Source organism: Argiope bruennichi, chromosome X2 (assembly GCF_947563725.1).
Source record: "Argiope bruennichi chromosome X2, qqArgBrue1.1, whole genome shotgun sequence".
Lineage (NCBI taxonomy): Eukaryota > Metazoa > Arthropoda > Arachnida > Araneae > Araneidae > Argiope > Argiope bruennichi.
The window spans coordinates 117,842,536-117,854,809 of record NC_079163.1 but is presented as its reverse complement, the minus strand read 5'-3'; the positions used below and the strand labels follow the sequence as shown (position 1 = coordinate 117,854,809).

Below are 12,274 nucleotides of genomic sequence, written 5' to 3'. Positions count from 1 at the left end.
ATCCTGTTCTTCAGACAAGCAAACAGTCTCTTAAAATATATAGAATTTAGCTGTACTGTAGTGGAATTAAATGGGAAAAATGCAGATTGTTTTAACGTTTATTACAAATTGTATTACTTTTCCAAGTTACTTTTTCCATTATACTAATGCCTTAATATATTTATAGGCTTGCTGTATGTACCCATCTTTCGCTCCTACGAAGATTTACAACCATTTGTAGGAAGACCTACTAATTGTAAAGAATTAAAGTCATTGGAAAATTTCCAGGATTTTGGAACGGAGCAAATGTGCAAAAAGCATTCACTTTATTTTCTGAATGCTTTTGCTGGACCAATGTCATCTGAAATGGTATTCTTTTACTTTTTCAAAAATTATATTGTTTAAAATGTTTCAATTGTCAAAGTTTCAGTTCAGTCAGAGATGAAAGTAATTTTAGAATGAGGCTAATAATTTAAAAAATTGTCGGTGAAACATTGTTTAATTTAGCTTCTATTTTTTAAACACCTATAAAGGTATACATCTTTATTTATTTTTACGGAATTCAGAAGCATTTTTATTTCAGCTTGTAAACATTCTTATTCTTCAAAAATTTCTGAATAAGATTTTATATTCGGTAAAAATAAATAAAAATGTATGTATTTTGCAGAGGTTCTTCTTTTCTGCTTAAGTTGAATAATTATTTCTCAGTGCTAAAAATGGTAGACATATTTGAAAGGGTTCAAACAAAAAAGAAGATATGTTCCATAATTATTGAAAAAAATTTTAGTTTTCTAGAAAATATTTTATAGATTCTTTCTATGTAGAGCTCGTATCTATTTGGAAATTTTATATTTGAATCTCTGGAAATCATAAGTATTATATTTGTATGCAACTTTTCTTGCTGTAAGTGATAATCTTTTGCTTGAATTAAAGTCAAATTGTGTCCTTCCATTAGGCTAACAAATTTTACGTTACACTGAATGAACCTTCATCGAGCTCCTTATTCACATATGAAGAAGTAATGGACATTCATTTAATTAAGCAGCAAGAGCCAAGCAGAGGTTTAGAGAGAATTGGCAGGTAAGCGTTTTTGTTTACTTCTGTGTAAAATTTGGCTTTCAACGAAATTCAGAGCCATTGGGAATTACATAATTCCTCGCTCTTATTCTGAATTTCTTGAACTAAAAAATATTATTTAAAACTATTGTTTCTGGCATTTATATTGCACGATAATTTTTTATAAGTTTCTTCAAGCTCATAACATTCTTTAACTTTTGACATTTAGTTCAGTGCACTGAACCATTATGAATAAATTGAAAAGATTGTTTGCTTTTGTTCAATGGTGTAACTTTAGAGGGAGAGGCAGGGCCTTGGGTAACATTATCGAGGAGCGCAAAATTGTGGAATAAGTTGCGTGGAAGTAAGAACTACTTTCCTTCAGTTCTTATTCTCGGAAACTAAAATAAAATTTCTTGTGGGAAAAAAAAATTATTTTTTATTTTTTAATATCTTAATATCTTATTGAATTCTCGAAAATTCCCACATTCAAATCATTATTCGTACGCAACTATCGCATCTGACTGTCAATCGAGCCATGAATGATTGAAAATATTTTGCGACTAATAAGCAAAGACAGATAAATTGCCATAATATAAGCGAATCATGCGAATAATGTTTGATAAAATTAGATTCAACGTGAAATCGGACTGAATATAAATGAATGCGGAAAGTCATTTTTATTCACTAAATATTTCTTTCAATCAACAAAAAACAGATTAGTGTTTTGAAATGACCAATAGAATATTTAGAATTGCTTGAATTACACCAAACAAGAAAGCCAGTATAAATTTCAGTAATAATAAAAATGCCAAATATATAAATATATATATTTAAAAAAAACTACCGACCTGATAAAAGATAGCATGCATAACTAACGAACTATTAATCGGATGTTTTTGCTTTTTTTTTTTTTTTAGATGAATGAATTTATTTCGTTTGAAGTTCGAATCAAGAAAGAAATTTACTTTTTTTTTGTCTTTTATATTTGCGGAGGACTTAAAAATGCTGGAATTACATTTGACGTTGCATTATTACTAAACTGCTTGAGTTGGAGTTCTTAAACCTATATCGTTTAATTGCTACAGAGTACTTGACACTGAATGATTAATCGAACAACTTCTCTACAGTTACATAATCTTATTAAACTCCAGATTGGATATAAATTTAATGAAAATTTGAAGCATTTTCATGTATTGAAATTTAGTGCCGAATTCTTCATTTTCTTAAAAATGCAGAATTGTAATCTTATATTCTCCATTTAACTTGAAAGTAATTTTATTGGATTTTTAAAACTTAATTTAAATTTATTATTTAGCATAAAAGGTATATATTTTAATTAAAAATTTACACGCACTTTTTTAATATCGTTTCAATGTATGAATGTGGCATCTATTGCTGAATTATTTTCTTAAATTTAATCGGATAAAAAAAAATGTTTCCGAATTCTTGGAGTATATTTCCTTAATAATTGTGCTCCAGAAGGGTTCCCGTAGAAATTACCCTTGTTGAATCTTCAGCTCAATATTAAAATATAAAGAGCAATTTCATAATAGACATTAAATATGGACAATTATTTCTTTTCTGAAAAGCATCATAATAATATGTCATAAATGTTTTTAACATCTTATATAAATGGTTTCGAAAAATTTAAAGGAATTTTTGTTTCATGTGCTCAGGAAATGCTTGATATATTTATTCTTTAAAACAGGAAGAAAAAAAACCCTTCAAAGAGAAACTTATATAGTTATCTGTGTGAAAATTTTGATATATTGGAAAATCATAAAACGAATATGTATTCTAGTGATCTCATTAGGAGCAGAAAAAGTTTTTTTGGGACCCTGGTGGGAAGATTCTGTGTAAATTTATAATCATAATTAGTATATGTATGCATTTTACAAATGTTCGCCTATATTTCTGGAGGAAAAGTTTTATGAATAAGCGTCTTCATTTGTCGTGAACTTGGATTGACCGCCGTATAGTTTTTCCGGGATAATGACGCCATCATAATTAATGACGTTGGTATATCATCGTAGTAAAGACACAATAGAATAAATCTATTCATCTAAATATCTTTGAATTAACTTTTCAGATGTCTCGCTCAAGAAAACGAACTACTGAAAAGGCAAAATGGACATTGGAGGAAATTAAAATAATTATAAAGCAAATCTTGGGGGAGAAGTCAATAAAAAGTTTGGCTTTATAGTTTTATACTATAAGGGCACTCTGAAAAGCTAAATTTAAGAAAGGAGATTTCCAGCACTCTATTAACACTTGATATATCTTATACTAATAATGACAATTTAGATGAAGATTTACATGTGTTGAAAAGTCAAGTGACGATGCGTTTGATGTTTTGCCAAAAGTTGTTCAGATTTGTATATATTGTGAAGAGTATCCACAGATGAAACGAGGCACCGATGCACTTTTAATGGCAAATAGACTCGTACAGTTTGCAGTTTATTTCATTCATCAGATTTATTTATATATGCGACATTTGTCAGACAAAATGGTTTTCCTAATGATTAATAAAACTATTACCTGTCTTTAAAATAAATTTATTATGTTTAAGGAATTTGAAAAACATTTATTTTTAAAATATATTGATAAAAATAATTGTGCAATAAAATAATTTCGAATTTGACAGATGTTTATTATAATTTTATCTCTAATTCATTGTGTATAGTTTGCAAGAGAATAGCAGTATGACTTCGAGAGAGTGGTGTAATTACTACGACACTGGGATAATCGCACCACTATGCCAAGCTTTTGAAAGTTCCTTTTTTAAATAATATTCAGAACGTTTTTAGCCTTTGTTAAAACATTTTGTCCAATGTATAAGGATATGTAAAACTGAGTAGTCCTCTAATTTAAATTCTTATATATTTTATAACATTAAAAAGGATTTTTCCTTAAGGGTGCATAATTCTCCAGGTATCCCTTAATATAATGGTTTTTATGTAGAATTTTCTAATTATTGACATGTAAACATTTTCTACGAAATATTTTCGGTTGCATTGGCTTGCAGTAAGCCATCTGTTACGGTGCTTAAATATAGTATACTTAAAACTATTAAAATAATTTTCTTTTATTTCGTTTTAAATGTTAAAAGTGTATTTATTTTTTGTACTGACATGCAGTTAGATTTGTTTCTTGAAATTTTGCTGTTACTACTCTGGAAATGTTCTATGTTATGAGAAAAATGAAAAACAATTTTAAAAGTTTTGACTATGACTTTAAGTTTTGATATGTTAATGAATTTTTGTAGTTTGTAGCCAGAGGTGTAGATATGAAATTATTTCAGATTTTTTTTCTGGTGTTGTGTTTCTCGGACTTTTCATATTAAATTCATTGGTGTGAGACAAATACATATACAATCATACTTGAATTACTTCAAAAAGAATACGGGTTAAAATAAGTAAATTTACTATCCATTGATACCACACTCGATACAAGTAGAAAATAAAGGAATTTGCAAATTTTGGACAACATTACTTGGAATACTTCTCAAAATAATGCCTGAGAGAAAAAGAAGGTCTATCTTTTGTCGCTAGTTCATTGCTGCACAACATTATTTTATTACATATAAAATTTATGGATTGATGTTAGGAGTTTCACTTCCTGTCATCTCGTACCGTTCCATACACTCTTACATTTATTTTATCTTTAATATTATGTTTCTAGTCTGAATTGCATTCTTTTTCTTTTGTATCTTTGTATTCAGAAATATATATAATAATATCTTTTGTGTCAGAGATGTAAAAACGTATTTGTTTTGTTTTTTCGTTATATGCAAATTAACTGTTTCTTCGTAAACAGGGCGTTCTTTTTGTTTCTCACAAGTGTTCTTCATATCTTCTTCCATGATCCATATTCTTTATATTGCTAAAAAATTCAGAGATCGATTTTCAATTTGTTTTCAGTATTAATGATTGGAATGATTTCTTCCATAGTTTTATAGGTTTCTTTATTATGTGATATGACTTTCTTTCAAAATTTCCGCAAATGTCAGCTTTTGGCATCTAGTGAAAGAAATTGCTCCTTTACTTAGTGATTTATTCTAATATTCTCTTCAAGAAATAAGGCATATTTCATGCCATATCAAACTTTACAGATCTTAAACCCTAAAGTATTATTATTGCACTAGGACAACTCTACAGTCACCGGGAGAATCAAGAATGATAAATTTCTGTAAATAGGCTAAGTAGGTTCTCCATTCTTCCAGTGGTGCAATAAGGATCGTATCGACTGGTTCACAGTCCTATCGATCCTGATGAGTGGGAGTACTTCTATCGAGGATTGGAGACGTATGACACACATAATGTTATCAATTCTGCATATTTCATAGCACCTATTTTGCTATTTCCTATGATTTCATTAGCCAGCTTCATTAAATGATAAACCTTTTAAGCATACTTACTTTAACCATTAAATCTGTTTTGCATAAGCTGTCCATTTGAGGTTCATGTCAAGTGACAGCACGAAATGATTTTTATCTGTTCCGTTAATGTACTAGTATATATTTATTTACTTATTCTCGTTGTACTATTTAGCTTTTAAGCAAATTATTTATTGATTTATTTTAATAAAGCTACAGATAGTATCAGATGCTTGTAATTAAAACATAAGCAAAATTTACTTAGTAGGCTTTTGCTTCTAATGTTAATATAAAACATTTCACCTGTTTTCTTTTCCATTTTTATAATTGATTGCTTCGAATGCCGTATTTTATGTTATAATTTTTATTGAATATTTCTTTTCTTAATAACTGGATTTTTTTGTTTGTCTTAGAAGCTTAGCTGAAGAGCTGAAAATAAATTGGAGTGAATTTTTTCCAATTCTCGAAGTTTATACAGACTTAGCTACTGAGGAAGGACTCCAAGTTTTGGAAAAATTTTTTGACCAAAGATGGAACAAGTGCACTCGTTATCATCCATTACCATCAGTTAGTACTGAACCCTACATTACATCAATAATGTTAGCTGGTCTGTACCCGCCTCAAGACAATCCGCTCAGGCACAAAGCAAATACCCATTATTGCTATCATAAGAAATTTTTCGAAGGTAAAAAGAATGCATTTTATTTTGGCTTGTACATAATATTGTATATTATGATTTTTGTTAAGAAGATTAATCAAGTTTTCTTTTTTCTCATGTAACTGAAGATATGGTTGAAGTTGATGTGGAACCGTGTTCTGGATTACACCGAAGATCTATGCAGTATGAAATACTTGGTGAAAATGAAACGTTTATTAATGGGTATTTATTAATTTTAAGTACTAGATTAAAAATGTTAGAATATTAATGGATAAGTAATTTTGAGAACAGCATGTGTAGATAGATTTATTTGTCGTTTGATCTTAATACTTTATTCAAAACTTTATAATTGTTTCCTTTTAAAATGTAAGGAATTTAAACTTTCATATCTCTTTATATTATTACTACTCTGACAATATTCAAAAGTAATTCAATTTAATATATTTTACCAGCTGATAAAACTAGGTGATAATAATATATCTATTTCAACCTGTGTAAAAAAATTTATTTAGTTGAATATAAAAAACATTTTACACATAAGGCATAATTTGTCTTTAATATATAACCTTTTGTACGACGGGAAGAACTTTAATTTTCAAGGAAAAAGTTGCAATATGAATTAAAGTACTGAAGCTCAAAATAATAAAGGATTTGCTAATTTAGTAGCAACAATTTGCTGTCTTTACATGCAATGAAAGCGAAAATATTCTGCACAATTTTAAGTCTTCTCTTCAGCTTTGACTCTTATTATTTAATTAGTTAGAAAAAATAACCATGTAGTTGTTGTTAACAACAATTAATTAAATTGGAAGATTAAACTTGGTAATAAAAAACAATAATATATTGGAATTACTACATTGCTAAAAGTTTAAACAAAGAACATTTGGAAGAACAGTTGAATTCAACTACTAGTGATACAAGTCATGAGCTGTGAACAGCTAAGTACAGGAACCATCACAATAAGATTATTGTGACGTTTTTATTTTTACACGATTTGCTGGTTTAAGATTTTAACAATGCTGACAAATTCATTTCTGTCATATTTCGAATTTTTGTGTCATACCGGTTTTTAGATTTGATCATTTCATTTAACTAATTCTCTTATCCAAAAACTTAATTGTAAAGTTTGTTGTTGGATTTTTATGGAAATTTCAGAATTTTTTTCCCTTTGATGATAGTGTTTTTACTGTTAAATTTTTTTCAAATAATTATAAATAATTATATCATTTTCCTCAAAGTTCAAAAGGTATGCACAAAATTAATGTGGTTTTTGAAATTTGTTTAGTACAGAATATTGACTTATATTATCATTGAAAATAAAGTCCTTTATTTTGTTAATTTTTCATTGATTTAATTTGATAATTGGTATTTTAATACATAATTTTTATAAAATTTCAATAATTTGAATTTTACTCTTTAATTATATTTTTTTATTCACAGATGTCTTGTAACAACTTAACATTAAAAGTAGATGTTACTAAAATTATCGTATTTATGCTGTTATGTTTCAGGTCTTTTTTGTCAGATCTTGACGAGGAAATATATATTTCCTTGAAGGCCGTTGACAATAATCTGTATCCTAATATACATAAATGGAAGATGGAAATAACAGCTTGCTTACAAGAAAAGTATGTCTGCGAAATTTATTATTATTATTATTATTTGTTTGCTATTCTATTTATTAAGTTTTCAGTGTGTAAAAATTTATTAAATGTCTGTTTATTCTAAAAATTCTAAAAAAAATTTCTCCAAGTGCAATTCCTGTTGTACTGATAACTGCAGAAAAGCTGGGCATCAATTTTCATAACTTTTTTTTTTTTTTTTTGTACAAATGAGAAGTTATACTCTTATTTGTCTGATTATTTTCTAGCAAAATTTTGCAAGCATGATAATTTTTGTTTGTTCTTTTGTTGTATAATGTTGAGGATAGTTTAAATTTTGATTTTCTTATTTCTATTGGTTGATCAATTCTTTGGAGTAAAACAGTTCGATAAACAGTTTTGACCGCTTGGCTAATCACTTGATTCAGTTATCTCTGTTACATTCTTGTATTGTTAATCTCGCTCAATCTTTTCAATAATATTGATTGGCTTTGTAATAATATATTCTTTAATTATTTTTCATTAAGATTGGTGTATATAACTCAATGCTTCATTGTGTAAAAAAAAAATGACGTTTATATTTTATGTCATATAAAATTTGAAATTGGGACGGATTAAGCTCTAAAAGGGTACTTGGGAAATGTAAATTTCGGTAATGCCATTTTTCTCCTTATAAAATGAGATGTTTTTTATTGATTTGAATTTAATATCTATGTGAGCAGTTTTCAAGAAACAAATAATACGATAAATTGAATTAAAAAAAACACATTTAATTGGCTGTTACCTTCAAGAAAGCTAGTTTTTACTCGTTGAGTATAAAAAAATTACATAAAAAAGTAATCTTTAATAAGATGTCAATTTTCTTTTTGCACATCTAAATATATAATACGAAGTTTGCTAGGATTTGTTGATAAAGTTGTGTCATCAAACCTATTAAAGACTATAGATTGTTTGGAGGCAATCTTGCTATCAAATTTGAATACATTAAACGAAAAAATCAAGAAAACATGTAATAATACTTGATTTTAATTTGAAGATATTCGAGTACATGGCCTTCGTAAATCAAATGAAAGCACAAAATTAGATTATCTTGAATATATCACAAAATAAATCTTGATGCCTCTGACCCCTTACAATTGCAAGGTCCATATGCAGTTGCTGGATAACTCAGCCGTGGCTAGTATATATATAAAATGTATTTCACTGCTACCTTTATAAAGCATTGAAGGTGGTAGAGTCTTTAAAGACAAATGAAAATGACATAGTTATTTAGACATGGCATTTTCGGGAATTCTTTGGTTTTGAAACTGAAACTTGTGTCAAATTGTCTCCTCTCTCCACTGAAACTGTTATCTTGCTACTGCTAAAGAAAGGAAATTCCCCTTTTGCTAGCTATGCTATCTACCTATTAAAGGACCGAGTATTGACTATATAGTACCCATGTTCTCATTTTAGATAGTAAGTTTCAAAACTTGATGAGTCAAATTAATTCAATGTTTGCAATACAGAACGTACGACATAATTAGCTGGACTCCACCTTTCCAATCACTGCTTATATGAAAGAATGAAAATGACTTTACGTTTTCATTCAATGGCTTATGAGCGAAGTCAATTTGATTCCGTGATTCCATTTTGTACTCTGTGATACTATTCATTTTAGGATTTATATTTGCTGCAATTTTTTTACTTTCTTTGCAACTGTATTTTATATTCGCTACTTTTTATTGAAAAAAAACGTAGGTTTTTGAAAGGCTCCAGTTTAATAGGAAAAGAAATGCCTATTTAATTGCTAATATTGTGATTTAATATTTTTATTTTGCAACAGTGTTTCCGTAACATAATTTAGTTTTCGTATTTATGCTATACCTTTATATATTTTTAAATTTCACGCCATCTTGTTATTTACTTTTGTTTAAAAAATGTTTTTGTCTTTGTTTTAAATATATATTTTTTCTTTCAAAAGATTTTCAATGTCATTTTGTATTCAAATTGTATGCTTGCTTCAAATGTATGCTTAATATTTTTATATTTATTATACAATCTAGTTGCTTTTATTCTAGAAATTCTATTGCTCTGTTTTAAAATGAAGGTGTTCACTCCTATCGTGGCTCATTAGTTAATTTTTTAATCGTTGGAGATAGGCATATACTTCCATTTGAGAAAAAAATACTTTGAATGACAATGAATCATATTTTATGTTGTTCAAGTCAGCTAGCAGGCTGAAAAAATTATGAAATCTTACTCTTTTTTTGTACAGCTCCCATTTCTATTAACCATATTTAGTAAAATATTCTTGTCATTCTGGATTTTTTAAAATTCCTTACCTCTGCGACTAAAACTGATTGAGTTGTGAAGTTTTGAATATCACTGTTGTAGACGACTTTAGACAGTTTCAGTGGCTACTTTGTAGAAAGATGCACTAATGAACGGGTGACAACTGCTGGTTGGAATAAAACAGATATTCAGAGTGCCAAGACTCAATCAATTTTATTCGAAGAAGTGAAAATTATGCGTTTAAAATGTTGTCTGAAGAATATTTTGCTAAATGAGTAATAGGAGAGGGATATTGCTATATAAAAATTTAAATTTCTTAATTGTTTCAGCAATATATTTATTGACTCAAATTAATATATAATTCTTACAGTTCTAATTTATTACAAACCGAAGATATCAACTCTTTAAATTTGTTTTTTTCTAAATTTTTAGAATGGAATACACCAGAGCTTCTAAATTAATTTATCTTGGATCAGAAATCAAAGTGATTCCATATTATTAGTAAGAAGTACAGCAGTAATTAGAACCGGATTATCAAATAAACAAAAGCTTAATGTTTTTCCTCCTCCATTTTGAGGTTAATTTAATGCTTGCATGCGATTTACAAGATAACTTTGGCGCAGCATGGCCAGATATAGCTTTTGCGCCAAAAAACCTAAACAATTAACAAGATAACTTATTCAAATTATAATCAGTTATTGTTTAAATATCATAGCATTATTCTTAGTAATTTTTTATTCTGTTTTTCCATAATTTATTTCTAGATTAGTGTGATTTTTTTTTTTAGTTGACTGACTGGGTACTTAGATTGTGTCCAAATTATTGTGTTTAGCTATTTAGATTGCGTTAAAAAAATCTTGTAATCTTTTCGTTATTTTGTTGAAAATAACCTTCATGGGTTTTTTTCCCCCCGAGATTTAGCAACCAATTTTCTCGAAGGTGTTCCTTACTCAATGGCGGATTTAGGCATTTTGCATCCCTAGACAGTTCATATTAAGAGACCCTGTTTCAATATGTCATTTTATTGTAACAAATTACATCAGTTTTTACTTAATATGTAAAGGATTAGTGGCTTAATTTTTTTTTAACTTTGTGAAAATGAATATCTTATTTATTATGTCTGCGAGGCATCCACATTCATTCTCAATATTATTTAAACAGGTGCTTGATATTTATAAATATTGCAGTAACTAAATGAATGGAATTTTAAAATATTTCTACTTATATTTTATAATAAAAAGAATTTGTAGTTTTTATAAAATTTATCTGTAAACTAGACTAATGAACCTGTTTTCGGCCCCTTCTTAGTATAAGCGGCCCTAGGCAGCTAGCTCCTATTCGAAAATCCGCCACTGCCCGTACTTAAATGTTTTGTCATTTTAGTTAGCCATAATATTTTGTTTTTGAAACCTGATTATATGCATATTAAATTAAATTTTAAAAAATTGAGGTTGTGAAAATAGACACTAGAACTTGCATTGATTATGAGATCCATCAGAACTTAATCTGACCTTGACAGTAACGTATCCATTCCAAGATTTATTGATCCATACTTTAAGTCTAAATATCTGGACAGCAGAGTGACAGAATATTTCTGGAGTAACCGGAACTTTTTAACGAACAATAGACTGATCAGCCGCTGTAATATAAAATTAGGCCCTAACTCTGGGGCTCTCCCTAGTTTCATTCATGACATTTGTCAACTGCAAATATCTCATTTGTATGTTATTGATCAGGACTTCGGTTTTTTCATGCTCTGGCTGATATTATAACTGGAAATATATACAATCACTTTATTTATTTATTTTTTCTGATATATTCTGCTCAACACTACCTTTGGCTTTTTCGGAAAATTACATAATCAGAACCAGAAAGTCACAATTTGAATTTAAGCCCAGAAAGCAGAATCAATTTGAAAAATCCACTGAATCACTACTAAAATATTTTTAGCTAGTAATTTTTTTAAATAAAATTCTAATTTTATTGACTACTTCATGCACACTGCCTTGTGTTGCTGTGACTCAGTCTGGTTAAGTAGGAAAAAAAGCGTATATTTCTAATATGTTTGGTTTCACAGTGCATGTGGGTGTACAGTTTTTGTTGCTTCATTGCTTTTGCAGTAGTAGGGGTTATCTGGTTTGTCGACTCAAAAGCATGCAGTATTAAAGTGTGCACGTGAGAAGCAATCCATGTCTAGATCTAAACCGCAAATTCTGGTGAAGACATCAAAAGTTCTATCAAGATTGTCGCTCCTATGACGTTGCTCATTACTCTTTCTGCGGCAAGCCGCGTGATATTGCAAAGCTTTGGCTGGTTGATATTTCGTAA

General features: G+C 28.6%; 1 protein-coding gene across 1 annotated transcript in view; it reads left to right on the top strand.

Annotated features, from left to right (window-relative positions):
* Positions 1 to 12,274, top strand: part of LOC129959858 (uncharacterized) — a 41,641-nt gene that overhangs the window by 26,825 nt on the left and 2,542 nt on the right. Inside the window, exons 8-12 of the mRNA XM_056072752.1 lie at positions 167 to 348; positions 935 to 1,059; positions 5,827 to 6,098; positions 6,200 to 6,293; positions 7,583 to 7,699. Of these exons, the coding sequence (XP_055928727.1) occupies positions 167 to 348; positions 935 to 1,059; positions 5,827 to 6,098; positions 6,200 to 6,293; positions 7,583 to 7,699 (790 nt within the window). The remainder of the gene's footprint in view (positions 1 to 166; positions 349 to 934; positions 1,060 to 5,826; positions 6,099 to 6,199; positions 6,294 to 7,582; positions 7,700 to 12,274) is intronic.